The sequence below is a fragment of the Vespa mandarinia genome, chromosome 12, assembly GCF_050613455.1.
Source record: "Vespa mandarinia isolate Hongniang chromosome 12, ASM5061345v1, whole genome shotgun sequence".
Taxonomy (NCBI): Eukaryota; Metazoa; Arthropoda; class Insecta; order Hymenoptera; family Vespidae; genus Vespa; species Vespa mandarinia.
Window position 1 is genome coordinate 2362363 of NC_140821.1, and position 20364 is coordinate 2382726.

Consider the following 20364-nt stretch of genomic DNA (forward strand, 5'->3'; position numbering starts at 1 on the left):
ACATAAATAACATCCCTACTCTTAATGAATGATCACCGAGTGATCTACCTTTGATAAGAAATTTGTTAATACCCTTTTAGAAATGCGCGGTACACGTACTTATCCACACGTCCACACATTATCGTCTGATTACTGATAACTAATACCTTTCATCGTTTTTCGAAATTTTCAAATATTTTTCATTCATTCTATACTATTTTATAAGGATTATTTTGATCCCTTATCAATGAAAGTATAATAGTAATCGTTATGTCGAAAAATATTTCAGATAATTATAATCATCCATTAATATTTATTTTATTATAGTCGATGGAGTCGGGAGAAATCCACAAAAGATGAGAAAGAAAGAAAGAAAAAGAGAGAGAGAGAGAGAAATGAAAAATCCAAAAACGAAAACATTAAAGAAAAAATTCATTTATTTTACTTTATCAAAAAGAGAAAAAAAAAAAAGAAATAAAGAAAGGAACTTATTTTATAAATTGAATATAATATAATATAACATAATATAATATAATATAATATAATAATATACGCTTAGCAGTAGTTTATGATCTAGTACAATTTGTTTCTTAACTAATAAATTGTTTCTTGTCAATCATAGTGAGCATCCTGAAAAAGAATAACATTGGAAAATAATATGGAAAAATGAACGTTGAAATGTTTGTCACAAATATACTTACGTATTTAATGTGCGATAGAAAAACATCGTACACCATAGTCATAACATTTATATAGAGTACTCGATATTGTAAAGGAACGAATAAGAAGTTTACACATTGAACTGGAGGCCAAAAACAACAGTCGACCTAATGTGAAAAGTTTAGATTATAGATTACTTGACCTTTTTTTTTCTTTTTTTTTTTAAATAAATAATTTACGTATAAACTTTTTTTTTTTTGTTAGCAGGACATACTTTCCAAGCTTCGATCAACTTCACTTTAATTTCCCTATAAGCTTCTTCGACTTTGTCTCGTTCCATTAGACCAAGACCACCGAAAAATATAATTAAACACGTAGGACTAGCGATTAGTTGATCTAAAAAGGTCTTTTTTATAATAGAACTGGCTTTTTTGCCAGGTGCTATTTTTTCAAGTAGACCATAGAAACAATGATGAAAAGGTCCTTGAATAAGACCTACTAATGTCATGTTTCTCGTTCGAACGTAGTTATGTTCGTATAAAGATGCAACATTGATAATCTTTTTTTCGTCATCTTCCTCTTCTTCTTCTTCTTCTTCTTCTTCGGGCGATGCAGCGATTACACGAGCGGTTCCACCGCTTGAAAAATAATCCACATAACGATACCGTTTCCAGTGTTCTCTACGTTGCTGTATCATATCACCAGCTGCCATCATCAAACCGCAGCTAATAGTATTTGTAACGAGAAGGTATCTACCTAATTATAAAAAAATATATATTGAAATAATTAATTAATTAATTAATTAATTAATTAATTGGGTAATTTATTTATTATTATTATTATTATTATTATTATTATTATTATTATTATTATTATTATTATTATTATTATTATTATTATTATTATTATTATTATTATTATTATTATTATTATTATTATTATTATTATTATTATTATTATTATTATTATTATTATTATTATTATTATTATTATTATTATTATTATTATTATTATTATTACTATTATTATTATTATTATTATTATTATTATTATTATTATTATTATTATTATTATTATTATTATTATTATTATTATTATTATTATTATTATTATTATTATTATTGAATAAGTTATTGAAAGAGAATAATAACAACGAAGATAATACTTACCGAACAATTTTCGCAGAATATGCATTTGTTAAACGAATAATCTTTTAAAAAGAGATAAATCAGGAAGAGAGTAATAAAATTAAAATGAAATGATCTATGTTTTAATGACTAGATCTTTTCTTTTACGTTTATTATTCTTCGTAATTCAATTGTTAAGAAAATTTATTCTGGGATAAAATTCTAACTACATATATGTATATATGTGTATATATATATATATTTCAAAACATATAGTTATATTAAATAACAAAGAGGATTCACACAAGAGATAACTTTTATGAATCTATCTTATTAATTGTACCTTTTTTATACATTAGTTTTATGACTCTAAAAATAGATTATTATTTAAATACATTAACGTTCGCGTATATTTTAATTCGTCGATGTTTGTGCAGTTGAAATTGTTTAATTTTAAGTAGCATAACTCAATTAATTTTCTTTTTTTCCTTTTTTTTTTATCTCCCTCTCTCTCTTTTCCTTCTCAACGATTCCGCGTTTTTCTTTCACGGTTTTAGATCCACGATGTAATGATGGTATCGATGAGAGATCATACCATCGTGTAACAAATTCCGTATATTACTGACATTTTATTAAGGCGAAACCTCTTTAAATATACAAGTGGTCGTTGTCAAAAGAATCGACGCGTTTGCGCAGTACAAGCTCAGATCGTTTCGTATTTCGCCCATACTACTCGATATATGTTCTCTTTCATATCAGACATTTTTTTTCCATTCCTCTCAGGCAACAATATATAGTATACATACGCATGCGTCAGAGTTTATCAGTAAACATTTATTTATTTACTTAGAAAGATGTTCCATTGCCCATCGTATCTAAAAGTTACTTACGATGGAAGAATACCTAAAAGATTAAGGATGATGGATAATGGACAGTTTTTTTCCCTTTTTTTCTTTTTTTTTTGGTTAAATATATAATTGAATTACAATAGATTCCAAAACTTTGTTTTATTGGATGTTAAAGTTATGTAGCTTAATAACATTATGATGAATGTATTGTATATTATTTAGCAGCAACAGTTTTATGTTTTGGCAAACCTTCTCTGAATCCGTTCCTAAAATGATAAGAAAAAATATATAACCTCTATAATTTTTCTATGTTAGTTTGTATAATACAAAAGGCTTGATAAATTTTCTCATCATTTTTATATTATTCCAAATGTCGATGTTATACGTTAATACAAAATTAATGTTTAATTAAAACATATCAATAAATTAACATTTGAATTTTTATAACCTACAGATATCAATGTTAATATATATTATATGATTAAGACATTATGTCAATAGTATTGATAATCAATAATAACGAGAACTTACTTGAATTTACGACGGACAATTTTCAGATGACGCATTCTACCAGTTCCAGTAGTCTTCCTCCTTTTTGCTTTGATCGACCAATTGTCTGTAAAATATGATTCAGTTAACATACACATGCGATTAATTATTTTACAGTAAAAGTGATTAGAGAAACTAGTTCAAATATTACTGATTCAATGTAAACTTTATTCAACTTACATGATCTCATCTTTTTCTTAGGATATCCACATTGTGCGCATTGTGATTTTTGGATATGATATGAACTACGTCCACATCGTCTGCACAATGTGTGCGTCTTATTCCGACGCTTACCAAAGCTAGATGTACCCTTCGTCTGTGAACATTACAAGAACCATAAGTAATCATAACTTTATACATTTCAGAAATTATTATTATAAAAGAAAAAAAAAAAGATTCAAATATATTCGATGAAATTGAAATTAGTGATGGGTTATAAAATTCAATTAATTTTGTAACTTTGTTATCGTTATAATCGCAAACAAAACATATTACGGCGAGTTAACCTAAGCTACATATAGAAAACTCACGAAGATATTTATAACGAGCTTTGTGTCGATTATTATTACATTAATTAATTACTACGATAAATACGCAATTACTTCATAATGTAATTATATTACGAATGTTTAGGATTACTTTATAATAAAGCGATAGAAAACACGTGAATAAACGCTCACCATCTTGCACGAAGAAGCACGTCAAAAGAGGCGAGGAATGAAAATTAAAAAGGTTACGTTAACCCTGTTTTAGCAGTACCAACTAAACAAACCGAAGATCTATACTTTATTAAAATATTTTACCGACAGTCGATAATTTATCTAGTAATGCCATCTGTGAAGAATTTCAGGAATTTATTATTTTTTTTTCGTTATATTGACAAAGAATAAATTAGTTTTTCTTTTTTACAACTGTTTACTATCCTTGGTTTTATAATGATTTACGCAATCAATGAGAACAGGAGTTTTTCTAGATCAACTCATTTTAATTAGAATTTAGTTTAAAGACGAAAGTATAATTTAGAACATATATTTCTCACATTGATTCTATCTCTTTTAAACGTAATAACTTATAAATTAATAATTTTGATCATTTTTCAATTAATTTAACAATCATTAATGTACACAGAATATAATAAAGTAATATTTAAACATTAGTAGATTCGTATAGACATTCTAAAGAAAGAAACGTAAGAAGAACTTAAAATAATTTTAATATACGATTCTAATACTTTAAAATTTTCTCTCGGGGTTGTTGCTCTTCTGTAATATAAACATAAGCGGTCCTTCTAATAACTTTGACGATTCGCGAGTTAGTTTTCTTTTGTACTCCGACCAGTTCACACCGATACGATCTATTTCTGATGGCGATAACATATAAATTAATAATTCCGATAATTTCTAAATTAATTAAACAATTTATAACGTAGACGGAGTATAATAAAGCAATATTTAAACAACGGTAGATTCGTTTAAACATTATAAACAAAGAAACGCGTGAGAGACTTAAAATAATTTTGATATAAGATTCCAGTACTTTAAAATTTCATCTCGTGTTGTTGGCCTTCTGCAATATAAACATAAGCGGTCCTTCGATTAACTTTGACGATTCACGAGTTAGTTTTGTTTTGTACTCCGAACAGTTCACACCGATACTCTCTATTTCCGATCGCGATAACATATAAATTAATAATTTCGGTAATTTCTAAATTAATTAAACAATCTATAACGTAGACAGAGTACAATAAAGCAATATTTAAACAACAGTAGATTCGTTTAATCATTATAAACAAAGAAACGGGTGAGAGACTTAAAATAATTTTGATATAAGATTCCAGTACTTTAAAATTTTATATCGGGATGTTGGCCTTCTGCAATATAAACATAAACGATTCTACGATTAACTTTGACAATTCGTGAGTTAGTTTTCTTTTGCACTCCGACCAGAGTATACCGATACTCTCTATTTCCGATCGCGACAACTTATAAATTAATAATTTCGGTAATTTCTAAATTAATTAAACAATCTTTAACATTCACGGAGTATAATAAAGCAATATTTAAACAACAGTAGATTCGTTTAAACATTATAAACAAAGAAACGCGTGAGAGACTTAAAATAATTACAATTTTATCTCGGGATGTTGGCCTTCTGCAATATAAACATAAGCGGTCCTTCGATTAACTTTGATGATTCGCGAGTTAGTTTTGTTTTGTACTCCGAACAGTTCACACCGATACACTCTATTTCTGATCGCGATAACTTATAAATTAATAATATCGGTAATTTCTAAATTAATTAAACAATCTATAACGTAGACAGAGTACAATAAAGCAATATTTAAACAACAGTAGATTCGTTTAAACATTATAAACAAAGAAACGCGCGAGAGACTTAAAATAATTTTGATATAAGATTCCAGTACTTTAAAATTTTATATCGGGATATTGGCCTTCTGCAATATAAACATAAACGATTCTACGATTAACTTTGACAATTCGTGAGTTAGTTTTCTTTTGCACTCCGACCAGTGCACATCGGTTCTCTCTAGTTCTGTTCGCGACAACTTATAAATTAATAATTTCGGTAATTTTTAAATTAATTAAACAATCTATAACGTAGACGGAGTATAATAAAGCAATATTTAAACAATATCAGATTCGTTTAAACATTATAAACAAAGAAACGCGTGAGAGACTTAAAATAATTTTGATATTAGATTCCAGTACTTTAAAATTTCATCTCGTGTTGTTGGCCTTCTGCAATATAAACATAAACGGTCCTACGATTAACTTTGACGATTCGCGAGTTAGTTTTCATTTGCACTCCGATCAGTGCACATCGGTTCTCTCTAGTTCTGATCGTGACAACTTATAAATTAATAATTTCGGTAATTTCTAAATTAATTAAACAATCTATAACGTAGACGGAGTATAATAAAGCAATATTTAAACAACAGTAGATTCGTTTAAACATTATAAACAAAGAAAGACGTGAGAGACTTAAAATAATTTTGATATAAGATTCCAGTACTTTAAAATTTCATCTCGGGTTGTTGGCCTTCTGCAATATAAACATAAACGGTCCTTCGATTAACTTTGACGATTCGCGAGTTAGTTTTCTTTTGCACTCCGACCAGATTACACCGATACTCTCTATTTCCGATCGCGACAACTTCTAAATTAATAATTTCGATAATTTCTAAATTAATTAAACAATCTTTAACATTCACGGAGTATAATAAAGCAATATTTAAACAATAGCAGATTCGTTTAAACATTATAAACAAAGAAACGCGTGAGAGACTTAAAATAATTTTGATATAAGATTCCAGTACTTTAAAATTTCATCTCGTGTTGTTGGCCTTCTGCAATATAAACATAAACGGTCCTTCGATTAACTTTGACGATTCGCGAGTTAGTTTTCTTTTGCACTCCGACCAGTGCACATCGGTTCTCTCTAGTTCTGATCGCGACAACTTATAAATTAATAATTACGGTAATTTCTAAATTAATTAAACAATCTATAACGTAGACGGAGTATAATAAAGCAATATTTAAACAACAGTATATTCGTTTAAACATTATAAACAAAGAAACGCGTGTGAGACTTAAAATAATTTTGATATAAGATTCCAGTACTTTAAAATTTCATCTCGTGTTGTTGGCCTTCTGCAATATAAACATAAACGGTCCTTCGATTAACTTTGACGATTCGCGAGTTAGTTTTCTTTTGCACTCCGACCAGTGCACATCGGTTCTCTCTAGTTCTGATCGCGACAACTTAAAAATTAATAATTTCGGTAATTTCTAAATTAATTAAACAATCTTTAACGTAGACGGAGTATAATAAAGCAATATTTAAACAACAGTAGATTCGTTTAAACATTATAAACAAAGAAACGCGTGAGAGACTTAAAATAATTTTGATATAAAATTCCAGTACTTTAAAATTTTATCTCGTGTTGTTGGCCTTCTGCAATATAAACATAAACGGTCCTTCGATTAACTTTGACAATTCGTGAGTTAGTTTACTTTTGCACTCCGACCAGTGCACATCGGTTCTCTCTAGTTCTGATCGCGACAACTTATAAATTAATAATTTCGGTAATTTCTAAATTAATTAAACAATCTATAACGTAGACGGAGTATAATAAAGCAATATTTAAACAATATCAGATTCGTTTAATCATTATAAACAAAGAAACGCGTGTGAGACTTAAAATAATTTTGATATAAGATTCCAGTACTTTAAAATTTCATCTCGTGTTGTTGGCCTTCTGCAATATAAACATAAACGGTCCTTCGATTAACTTTGACGATTCGCGAGTTAGTTTTCTTTTGCACTCCGACCAGTGCACATCGGTTCTCTCTAGTTCTGATCGCGACAACTTAAAAATTAATAATTTCGGTAATTTCTAAATTAATTAAACAATCTTTAACGTAGACGGAGTATAATAAAGCAATATTTAAACAACAGTAGATTCGTTTAAACATTATGAACAAAGAAACGCGTGAGAGACTTAAAATAATTTTGATATAAAATTCCAGTACTTTAAAATTTTATCTCGTGTTGTTGGCCTTCTGCAATATAATAAACGGTCCTTCGATTAACTTTGACAATTCGTGAGTTAGTTTTCTTTTGCACTCCGACCAGTGCACATCGGTTCTCTCTAGTTCTGATCGCGACAACTTAAAAATTAATAATTTCGGTAATTTCTAAATTAATTAAACAATCTTTAACGTAGACGGAGTATAATAAAGCAATATTTAAACAATAGTAGATTCGTTTAAACATTATAAATAATTATAAATAAATAAATATAAACTACTAATACTTCAAAATTTTAATCTCTGCTGAAATAAGAATATCGCGAAGTAGAAGCAGTGTTTGTTCGTTCGGGTTTCGCGATTTAAACAACAAGTGTATTTTTATTGATTTTGTGCATTGCAATCGTTAGAGTCAGTGTTTGTTTGCGAATCTTTTTGCTTTTTTGACAGTCGCACAGACTGTATTTATAAAAGTCAGTAGAGTTTCGCGAAGTAAATTCAGTGACCGTCCGTTAAAAAATACTTATCGCGTAATAGAGTCAGTGCATCATTGAAAAGGATTTTGATCAACTTCGATGACGATCTACGTAATTAACAATTTCGTCTTAAACTGCGGACGAGTGTTTTGGAGCCAATGCAGAACTTCTTAAGTGGTGAGTGAATTTTTAAGTCCCTCCGATCACTCAATCATGTCGAGGACGAAAGGTCCGAATTGACACGAGTGATTGGTTGTAATTAATTAGTAGAAGAGCATTGAGTGACCACGAGTAAATTTCTTCGGTGATTTACTCCTGAATGGTTTTTTATTTTTTGATTTATTTATTAGATCAGGATAAGTTCTTCTTGTACAAACGCTTTTATAATTATTTCAAATTTTCGATGTATTCATTTATTTTGAAATATTTTGTTTCTTCGGAAATATCAACAAAATTGTTATTCATAAGTTTAAATAAAGAATGTACAAGAAGATATTCGCGATGGATAGTCTCTGGATTACAAGCGTAATTGTGCATGATTTTCTTATAATAATAAATGTATTTGCTTGTAAGAAGGAGCATCCAAGGGTTTGTTTTATATTTTTAAATAAATATTAATTAAATATTTTATTAATTTGAATTGATAAAAGAGACGTCTCAATAGAGTCATTGCTTTTGAAAGAGAAAAGTCGAGTAGAATAATTGCTAAAAAACAAAGAGACTTGTAGAGTCACAGTCTGTAAGCTTAGATAATTAAATTAATTAATTTTTAGCTCAGGATTTTCAGCAATTAATATACTAATTTTAATTTTTTTCAGGCTACCAATAATTGTGTAATGATTTTCTTTTATATCTTATAACTTCGTATAAAATTTTGTCGTTACAGTTTCTGAAGAATATTCGATTTGATTAGGGCACGAATAGAACAAGATGCTATATGTCAAAAAGACCTTCACAAACTATGACTCAAGAGGATTATCAGATTATTGAGTTATTTTCGAAAATTCACTAGAAATTTTCGAGAATGGCTCTTAATCGTATTTTAATTTTACCATGTTGTCACTCAAAATGCTCCTTATGGTGATGGGTGTAGGGGTGTAGATTTAAAAAACTGAGACAAAGTAACATTTCGTAAATAACATTCCCACATTGCCACGTTTACGCGAATAGGATTATTTCATATTTTATGCATTTTTAATATTAAACTTGAGACATAAATTTTACACATTTTCTCTTTTTTAAAATTCAATTGAATTTATAATTCTAGTTTAATAAAATTAAATTTTACGTTAAAGTCGATTGATAAATTTTGCACATTTTCTCTTTTTTAAAGTTCAGTTAAATTCATAATTTTATTTTAATAAAATCGAGTTCTAAATCATATATCTATGATAAAATCATATATCTATGAAATGTTAAAATAATATAATATTTCTTTCAGAGAAAATAATATTTTTTATTTCAGAATTCAGCACATTCCATTTTTTTTTTTTTTAATTAATCTTTTATTTTCCTTAAGTTTAATTAGATTAAATTTAGAATTTTAACGTTCATGTAATTAATATACATTTATACATATTCTTTTTTCTTTCCTTATTTCTTTTTAGGTAGTTCCACATCGTGAGATAATGAACACGGAAAGGAATAATTAATAAAGAAGATTATCTTAACATTTAAACAATATACGATACACGTAAAGTATAATTAATTAATATTTAAACAATAGGATATTCTTAGCAACGTTATAAAGATCATATACATGTACTAACACATATTATCGACTAATAGATATTAACCGGACCGGAAAGTAATGTCTTTTCTGCGCATGACGATATTTGATTGTGATTAAAAATAAAAACTTGTTAAAAATATATTCCTTTGAATTTAATTTAAGAAAGCGACATTACTGTCCGGTCCACCTTATATAATAATATTTCTTTCAGCGAAAATAATATTCCTTTATTTCAGGGTTCAGCATACTTCATTTTTTTTTTTTAATTAATCTTTTATTTTCCTTAAGTTTAATTAGATTAAATTTAGAATTTTAACGTACGTGTAATTAATATACATGTATACATCTTCTTTTTTCTTTCCTTATTTCTTTTCAGCTAGTTTCACATTGTGGGATCATGAACACGTGAAGGAATAATTAATAAAGAAGATTATCTTAATATTTAAACAATAGGATATTCTTAACAACATTATAAAGATCATGTACATGTACTATTATATACTATAGATTAACCCATGGGTGAGGTCCTCAGGTAGTAGGTCCCCCATGGATAGCGGGTTGCAATCTTAGCATCATGTAGAGCTGCTTCTATTCTCTTATCTATCTGTGGCTCTCTTTTTTAAATCATATTCTTCTTGTCTTTATTTTCTATATCATTATTACACTCTTATTAATTATGATTTATAATTTCGGGTGGGACCCATGGGAGGGGCCCATGGGTGAGGGCCTCTGTGCGGGTTGCTGTCTCAGCATCATGTAGAGCTGCTTCTATTCACTTATCTTTCTGCGACTCTCTTTTTTAAGTCATATTTTTCTTGTTTTTATTTTTTACGTCATTAATATACTCTTATGAATTATGATCTATAGTTTCGGGTGGGACCCATGGGATGGGCCATGGGTGAGGGCCTCTGTGCGGGATACTGTCACAGCATCGTATAGAACTGCATCTCTTTTTTTCTCTTTTCTATGTTATATTTTTCTTTTTTAATTATATTTTCAGTTTATTAATAAGTAATTTCTAAATACATTATTAATAAGTAATTTCTTTTCAGTTGTTTTCTTAATATTTAGTTACGTTGTTTATTTTTAATTATGTTTTTAATTACGTGTTTAGTTATGTGTTTAATTGTGTGTTTAATTATGTGTCTATTTATGTGTTTAATTATGTGTTTAATCATGTTTTTAATTATGTTATTAATAAGTTATTTCTTTTCAGTTATGTTTTCTTAATATTTATTTATTTATTGTTTCTTTTTAATTATGTTTTTAATTATGTTTTCAGTTATGTTATTAATATGATTTTTACTAATTATGATTTATAAGTTTTAGGTAAGTCCGATGAGATGGTGCGAGCAGCTGTTTCAGCATCGTGCAGAGCTCTTTCTTTCTCCAGCACTCTTATCTATTTATACGTATTTATTTTCCATTTAATATATTTTTTTGTCTCTCTCTTATTCATCATTTTCTTTCTTTTTCAGAGATGATCGAGTAATCATGCAGCGATATTCAATATGTCTTTTCTTTTCTTTTTCTTATTTTTTCCTTATCTTCTTCTTTTCCAGTATAGATCATCAAGGGATAGGTTCACGTCTGCGTCATCACCTGGCTCGATTCATCATCGAATTTTACGCGCGAATACGGGCAGGATAGGAGAACACTCGCACGCGTGTCGGCAAGCACAAGTGTGGGTGTTCACGGGCGCGATTAAACTTCGTTTGATTGTTCGTATCGAAAACGCGAATTTAGAGTAGAGTCACCGTTTTTCTATCACTCACGTGAATATACGCGGGCGCGACTTAAAAGTCCTACCGGGGACTTCGTTTATATTTGCTCGAATATTCGATTAGATTACCTCGCGAACGCGTTTCTTTAGAGTAGAATCACCGTTTTCCGAGCACTTGCGTGGGTGTCCGGGCGCGATTAAAAGTCCTACCATGGACTTCGTTTTAGTGTTGAAATTCGGGGTGCGCGAACGGTTTACCTTGTAGTGCTGTACATAGTTTGCTGATGTTATGACAATCCTCATATTTGGTAGCGGGGCGGAAATCCCGACAAATATCATAGGAAAGTCTAAACACCGGTTAACATATGTCACTTTGGATTTCAACTTAGAGTCACCGTTATTCTAACACTCACGTGAGTGTTCGCGTGCGCGATTAAAAGTCCTACCGGGGACTTCGTTTTGTTTGCTCGAATATTCGATTAGTTTATTTAGAGTAAAGTCACCGTTTTCGAACACTTGCGTGGGTGTCCGGGCGCGATTAAAAGTCCTATCATGGACTTCGTTAAGTGTTGAAATTCGGGGTGCGCTTCGGATTTCAACTTAGAGTCACCGTTATTCTAACACTCACGTAAGTGTTCGCGTGCGCGATTAAAGGTCCTAACGAGGACTTCGTTTTATTTCTTCGACATATCGCATTAGATTACTTCGCGAATTTGGATAGAACAGTAGAATCTACGTAATTATAATACACGTGAGTGTCGCGAACGCGATTAATGCGCTTTGATTGTTCGAAATTCGGAAGCACGAATTCAGATGTGCTTAATAATCCGTTATGCCTGAGGCGGAGGGTGTCGAACGGTTAAGCTCTCTGTAAGTGGAGTCCCTGTAGCTAAGGCTAGATACTTCCTGTTAGCTTTGTCCCATGCCCAAGATATCCGAAGCGGAAGGCATGAGGGATCGGTATCGCGGTACGCGGATTTTAGAGTAAAGTAGAGTCACCGTTAGCTCGTGGGTCTCCACATGCAGCAACTTCCACGTAGTGAGACCTGGGTCGGTAATACTTGCATACTCTAATTATAGAATCTTTAATGCAAGTATTACCGAGCGAATGGCTGCATATTGCATTACTTTTCCAATATCTTTTCAAACTAATTCCAACTAATCATTAACATATTTTCATTCTATATAGCCAATAATACTTCAAAAGAAGAAATATAGCAGAAATCTACTGTACAATAATTTCTCGGAGAAACGAAAAGGAGATTATTCTATCTCTCTTTTATGTCAATTCTATTTATTCTTATTTTCTCTCATTAATTATCCTTTATATATCTCGGGTGGGACCCACAGGAGGGGCCCGTGGGTGAGGGCTTCTGTGCGGGTTGCTGTCTCAGCATCATATAGGACTATTTCTCTTGTCTTATCTTTTTGGGGCTCTCTATTTTTCTCTTACTGGGGCTCTCTTTTCTTTCTCCGGCTCTCGTTTCTATCTGATATTTTTCATTTTTAATTATGTTTTCAATTATGTTATTAATATTTTATTTCCTTTTAATTATGTATTTTTAATATTTATTTATGTTGTTTCTTCCTAATTATATATTTAATTACATGTTTAATTATGTGTTCATACTTTTAATTATGTTTTTAATTGTGATTTATAAGCTTTAGGTAGGAACCAGGGGATGATGCATGCTGCTTCTCTTTTCGTTTCTTTTTCTATGTCTCATCTATTTATATATATTTATTTTCTATTTGTATATTATATATGTATATATATATTATTTTGTTTTATATATTTTTTATTCTTTTATTTTCTCTTTATCTTTTTCTTTTACAGTATAGGTCACCGAGGGATAGGTTCATCAGCGGCCGGATGATTCGTCGCGTGGTGGGATTCGTCATCGATTTCTACTCGCGAATACGGGAAGGATAGGAAGAACACTGGCGCGCGTGTCGGCGGGCACAGGCGTGGGTGTTCTCGGGCGCGATGACATTACGTTTGATTGTTCGAATCGAAAACGCGACTTGTAGAGTAGAGTCATCGTTGTTCTAACATTCGCGTGGGTGTTCGGGCGCGATTAAAGGTCCTACCGTGGACTTCGTTTGATTTCTTCAAAATTTCGATGGGGGTACTTCGCGAATTTCGGCTTAATAGTAGAGTCTACGTAATTATAACACACACGTGAGTGTCGCGACGCGATTAGTATTTCTAAGGAGTGCGCTTTGATTGTTCGAAATTCGGAAAGCACGAATTCAGATGTGCTTAATAATCCGTTATGTCTGAAGCGGACGGTGCAAATGGTGGAGCTATCTGTAAGAGGTGTGTTGTAGCTAAGCTACGCATACCCTGTTAGTTAAGAAGCCAATGCATTGAAGCGGAAAGGTATCGCGGATCGGTATCGCGGGGCGCGGATTTTAGAGTAGAGTCACCGTCAGCCCGTGGGTCTCCACATGCAGCAACTTCCACGTAGTGAGACCTGGGTCGGTATTACTTGCATACTCTAATAAATACTCTAATAAATTCTTTAACGCAAGTATTACTGAGCGAATGGCTGCATATTTTTTTACTTTTCCAATATCTTTTTAATCTAATTCTAACTGAACATTAATATTTTTCGACTTTACATCACTGATAATACTTCAAAAGAAGGAATATGTCAGAATTCTATTGTACAATAATTTCTCAGAGAAATGAAAAGGAAATTCTTCTATCCCTCTTTTATGTCCGCTGTCATTTCTATTTATTCTTATTTAGTCTCATTAATTATCCTTTATATATCTCGGTTGGAACCCATGGGAGGGCCCCATAGGTGAGATTCTCTGTGCGGGTTGCTGTCTTAGCATCATGTAGAGCTGCTTCTATTCTCTTATCTATCTGTGCCTCACTTTTTTAAGTCATATTTTTCTTGTCATTTTTTTCGATGTCATTATTACACTCTTATTAATTATGATTTATAATTTCGGGTGGGACCCACAGGAGGGGCCTGTGGGTGAGGGCTTCTGTGCGGGTTGCTGTCTCAGCATCATATAGAACTATTTCTCTTGTCTTATCTTTTTGGGGCTCTCTATTCTTCTCTTACTGGGGCTCTCTTTTCTTTCTCCGGCTCTCGTTTCTATCTCATATTTTTCATTTTTAATTATGTTCCCTATTATGTTATTAATATTTTATTTTCCTTTAATTATGTATTTTTAATATTTATTTATGTTGTTAATTATATATTTAATTATATGTTTAATTATGTGTTCATACTTTTAATTATGTTTTTAATTATGATTTATAAGCTTTAGTTAGGAACCAGGGGATGATGCATGCTGCTTCTCTTTTCGTTTCTTTTTCTATGTCTCATCTATTTATATATATTTATTTTCTATTTGTATATTATATATGTATATATATATTATTTTGTTTTATATATTTTTTATTCTTTTATTTTCTCTTTATCTTTTTCTTTTACAGTACAGGTCACCGAGGGATAGGTTCATCAGCGGCCGGATGATTCGTCGCATGGTGGGATTCGTCATCGATTTCTACGCGCGAATACGGGAAGGATAGGAAGAACACTGGCGCGCGTGTCGGCGGGCACAGGCGTGGGTGTTCTCGGGCGCGATTACATTACGTTTGATTGTTCGAATCGACAACGCGAATTGTAGAGTAGAGTCATCGTTTTTCTAACATTCGCGTGGGTGTTCGGGCGCGATTAAAGGTCCTACCGTGGACTTCGTTTGGTTTCTTCAAAATTTCGATGGGGGTACTTCGCGAATTTCGACTTAATAGTAGAGTCTACGAAATTATAACACACACGTGAATGTCGCGACGCGATTAGTATTTCCAAGGAGTGCGCTTTGATTGTTCGAAATTCGGAAAGCACGAATTCAGATGTGCTTAATAATCCGTTATGTCTGAAGCGGACGGTGCAAATGGTGGAGCTATCTGTAAGAGGTGTGCAGTAGCTAAGCTACGCATACCCTGTTAGTTAAGAAGCTAATGCATTGAAGCGGAAAGGTATCGCGGATCGGTATCGCGGGGCGCGGATTTTAGAGTAGAGTCACCGTCAGCCCGTGGGTCTCCACATGCAGCAACTTCCACGTAGTGAGACCTGGGTCGGTATTACTTGCATACTCTAATAAATACTCTAATAAATTCTTTAACGCAAGTATTACTGAGCGAATGGCTGCATATTTTTTTGCTTTTCCAATATCTTTTTAATCTAATTCTAACTGAACATTAATATTTTTCGACTTTACATCACTGATAATACTTCAAAAGAAGGAATATGTCAGAATTCTATTGTACAATAATTTCTCAGAGAAATGAAAAGGAAATTTTTCTATGCCTCTTTTATGTCCGCTGTCATTTCTATTTATTCTTATTTATTCTCATTAATTATCCTTTATATATCTCGGTTGGGACCCATGGGAGGGCCCCATAGGTGAGATCCTCTGTGCGGGTTCTATCTCAGCATCATGTAGAGCTGGTTCTATTCTCTTATCTATCTGTGGCTCAATTTTTTAAGTCACATTTTTCTTGTCTTTACTTTCTATATCATTATTACACTCTTATTAATTATGATTTATAATTTCGGGTGGGACCCATGGGAGGGGGCCATGGGTGAGGGCCTCTGTGCGGGTTGCTGTCTCAGCATCATGTAGAGCTGCTTCTATTCATTTATCTTTCTGCGGCTCTCTTTTTTAAGTCATATTTTTCTTGTTTTTATTTTTTACGTCATTAATATACTCTTATGAATTATGATTTATAGTTTCGGGTGGGACCCATGGGATGGGCCATGGGTGAGGGCCTCTGTGCGGGTTACTATCACAGCATCGTATAGAACTGCATCTCTTTTTTTCTCTTTTCTATGTTATATTTTTCTTTTTTAATTATGTTTTCAGTTATTTTATTAATAAGTTATTTCTTTTCAGTTATGTTTTCTTAATATTTATTTACGTTGTTTATTTTTAATTATGTTTTTAATTACGTGTTTAGTTATGTGTTTAATTGTGTGTTTAATTATGTGTCTATTTATATGTTTAATTATGTGTTTAATCATGTTTTTAATTATGTTATTAATGTATTCTTATTAATTATGATTTTTAAATTTTAGGTAGGGCACATGAGAAGGTGTGGGCTGCTGTCTCAACATCGTATAGAACTGCATCTCCTTTTTCTCTTTTTTGTGTTATATTTTTCTTTTTAATTATGTTCTCAGTTATGTTATTAATAAGTTATTTCTTTTCAGTTATGTTTTCTTAATATTTACTTATGTTGTTTCTTTTTAATTATGTTTTTAATTATGTTTTCGGTTATGTTATTAATATGATTTTTACTAATTATGATTTATAAGTTTTAGGTAAGTCCCATGAGATGGTGCGAGCAGCTGTTTCAGCATCATGCAGAGCTCCTTCTTTCTCCAGCACTCTTATCTATTAATACGTATTTATTTTCCATTTTATATATTTTTCTGTCTCTCTCTCATTCATCATTTTCTTTCTTTTTCAGAGATGATCGAGTAATCATGCAGCGATATTCAATATGTCTTTTCTTTTCATTTTCTTATTTTATCCTTATCTTCTTCTTTTCCAGTATAGATCATCAAGGGATAGGTTCACGTCTGCGTCATCACCTGGCTCGATTCATCATCGATTTTTACGCGCGGATACGGGCAGGATAGGAGAACACTCGCACGCGTGTCGGCAAGCACAAGTGTGGGTGTTCACGGGCGCGATTAAACTTCGTTTGATTGTTCGTATCGAAAACGCGAATTTAGAGTAGAGTCACCGTTTTTCTATCACTCACGTGAATATACGCGGGCGCGACTTAAAAGTCCTACCGGGGACTTCGTTTATATTTGCTCGAATATTCGATTAGATTACCTCGCGAACGCGTTTCTTTAGAGTAGAATCACCGTTTTCCGAGCACTTGCGTGGGTGTCCGGGCGCGATTAAAAGTCCTACCATGGACTTCGTTTTAGTGTTGAAATTCGGGGTGCGCGAACGGTTTACCTTGTAGTGCTGTACATAGTTTGCTGATGTTATGACAATCCTCATATTTGGTAGCGGGGCGGAAATCCCGACAAATATCATAGGAAAGTCTAAACACCGGTTAACATATGTCACTTTGGATTTCAACTTAGAGTCACCGTTATTCTAACACTCATGTGAGTGTTCGCGTGCGCGATTAAAAGTCCTACCGGGGACTTCGTTTTGTTTGCTCGAATATTCGATTAGTTTATTTAGAGTAAAGTCACCGTTTTCGAACACTTGCGTGGGTGTCCGGGCGCGATTAAAAGTCCTATCATGGACTTCGTTTAGTGTTGAAATTCGGGGTGCGCTTCGGATTTCAACTTAGAGTCACCGTTATTCTAACACTCACGTAAGTGTTCGCGTGCGCGATTAAAGGTCCTAACGAGGACTTCGTTTTATTTCTTCGACATATCGCATTAGATTACTTCGCGAATTTGGATAGAACAGTAGAATCTACGTAATTATAATACACGTGAGTGTCGCGAACGCGATTAATGCGCTTTGATTGTTCGAAATTCGGAAGCACGAATTCAGATGTGCTTAATAATCCGTTATGCCTGAGGCGGAGGGTGTCGAACGGTTAAGCTCTCTGTAAGTGGAGTCCCTGTAGCTAAGGCTAGATACTTCCTGTTAGCTTTGTCCCATGCCCAAGATATCCGAAGCGGAAGGCATGAGGGATCGGTATCGCGGTACGCGGATTTTAGAGTAAAGTAGAGTCACCGTTAGCTCGTGGGTCTCCACATGCAGCAACTTCCACGTAGTGAGACCTGGGTCGGTAATAGTTGCATACTCTAATTATAGAATCTTTAATGCAAGTATTACCGAGCGAATGGCTGCATATTGCATTACTTTTCCAATATCTTTTCAAACTAATTCCAACTAATCATTAACATATTTTCATTCTATATAGCCAATAATACTTCAAAAGAAGAAATATAGCAGAAATCTACTGTACAATAATTTCTTGGAGAAACGAAAAGGAGATTATTTTATCTCTCTTTTATGTCATTTCTATTTATTCTTATTTTCTCTCATTAATTATCCTTTATATATCTCGGGTGGGACCCACAGGAGGGGCCCGTGGGTGAGGGCTTCTGTGCGGGCTGCTGTCTCAGCATCATATAGATCTGTTTCTCTTGTCTTATCTCTCCATTCCTCTCTTTCTGGGGCTTCCTTTTCTTTCTCCGGCTCTCGTTTCTATCTCATATTTTTCATTTTTAATTATGTTTTCAATTATGTTATTAATATGTTATGTCCTTTTAATTATGTATTCTTAATATTTATTTTTGTTACTTCTTTCAAATTATGTATTTAATTATGTTTTTAATTATGTTCATTTTCTGTTTATATTATATATATATATATTATGTTTTATTTTATGTATTTTTTATTCTTCCTCTTATTTTCTGCTTACGTTCTTCTTTTCCAGGATAGGTCATCGAGGGATAGGTTCATCTGCGGACGGATGCGTCGTCGTCTGGCTGGATTCATCATCGATTTTTATACGCGAATACGGGAAGGATAGGAAGAACACTGGCGCGCGTGTCGGCGGGCATAGGCGTTGGTGTTCTCGGGCGCGATTATATTACGTTTGATTGTTCGAATCGAAAACGCGACTTGTAGAGTAGAGTCATCTTTGTTCTAACATTCGCGTGGGTGTTCGGGCGCGATTAAAGGTCCTACCGTGGACTTCGTTTGATTTCTTCAAAATTTCGATGGGGGTACTTCGCGAATTTCGGCTTAATAGTAGAGTCTACGTAATTATAACACACACGTGAGTGTCGCGACGCGATTAGTATTTCTAAGGAGTGCGCTTTGATTGTTCGAAATTCGGAAAGCACGAATTCAGATGTGCTTAATAATCCGTTATGTCTGAAGCGGACGGTGCAAATGGTGGAGCTATCTGTAAGAGGTGTGTTGTAGCTAAGCTACGCATACCCTGTTAGTTAAGAAGCCAATGCATTGAAGCGGAAAGGTATCGCGGATCGGTATCGCGGGGCGCGGATTTTAGAGTAGAGTCACCGTCAGCCCGTGGGTCTCCACATGCAGCAACTTCCACGTAGTGAGACCTGGGTCGGTATTACTTGCATACTCTAATAAATACTCTAATAAATTCTTTAACGCAAGTATTACTGAGCGAATGGCTGCATATTTTTTTACTTTTCCAATATCTTTTTAATCTAATTCTAACTGAACATTAATATTTTTCGACTTTACATCACTGATAATACTTCAAAAGAAAAAATATGGCGGAATTCTATTGTACAATAATTTCTCAGAGAAATGAAAAGGAAATTTTTCTATCCCTTTTTGATGTCCGCTGTCATTTCTATTTATTCTTATTTAGTCTTATTAATTATGATTTATAATTTCGGGTGGGACCCATGGGAGGGGCCCATGGGTGAGGGCCTCTGTGCGGGTTGCTGTCTCAGCATCATGTAGAGCTGCTTCTATTCACTTATCTTTCTGCGACTCTCTTTTTTAAGTCATATTTTTCTTGTTTTTATTTTTTACGTCATTAATATACTCTTATGAATTATGATCTATAGTTTCGGGTGGGACCCATGGGATGGGCCATGGGTGAGGGCCTCTGTGCGGGATACTGTCACAGCATCGTATAGAACTGCATCTCTTTTTTTCTCTTTTCTATGTTATATTTTTCTTTTTTAATTATATTTTCAGTTATATTATTAATAAGC

General features: G+C 32.6%; 2 protein-coding genes across 2 annotated transcripts; both read right to left on the reverse strand.

Annotated features, from left to right (window-relative positions):
* Window positions 1-457: 457 nt before the first annotated feature.
* On the reverse strand, window positions 458-2610 carry LOC118449192 (mpv17-like protein 2). The gene is made up of 4 exons (XM_035883465.2): window positions 1809-2610; window positions 914-1395; window positions 681-806; window positions 458-609 (listed from the first exon to the last, which is right to left on the reverse strand). Exons 1-4 carry the CDS (start codon window positions 1831-1833, stop codon window positions 592-594), a joined length of 651 nt encoding a protein of 216 aa, XP_035739358.1. The 5' UTR covers window positions 1834-2610; the 3' UTR covers window positions 458-591.
* A 144-nt stretch (window positions 2611-2754) lies between these two features.
* On the reverse strand, window positions 2755-3940 carry RpL37-1 (ribosomal protein L37-1). The gene is made up of 4 exons (XM_035883466.2): window positions 3844-3940; window positions 3344-3479; window positions 3146-3230; window positions 2755-2880 (listed from the first exon to the last, which is right to left on the reverse strand). The coding sequence occupies exons 1-4, from the start codon at window positions 3844-3846 to the stop codon at window positions 2829-2831; spliced, it is 276 nt and encodes a 91-aa protein (XP_035739359.1). The 5' UTR covers window positions 3847-3940; the 3' UTR covers window positions 2755-2828.
* Window positions 3941-20364: the final 16424 nt, after the last annotated feature.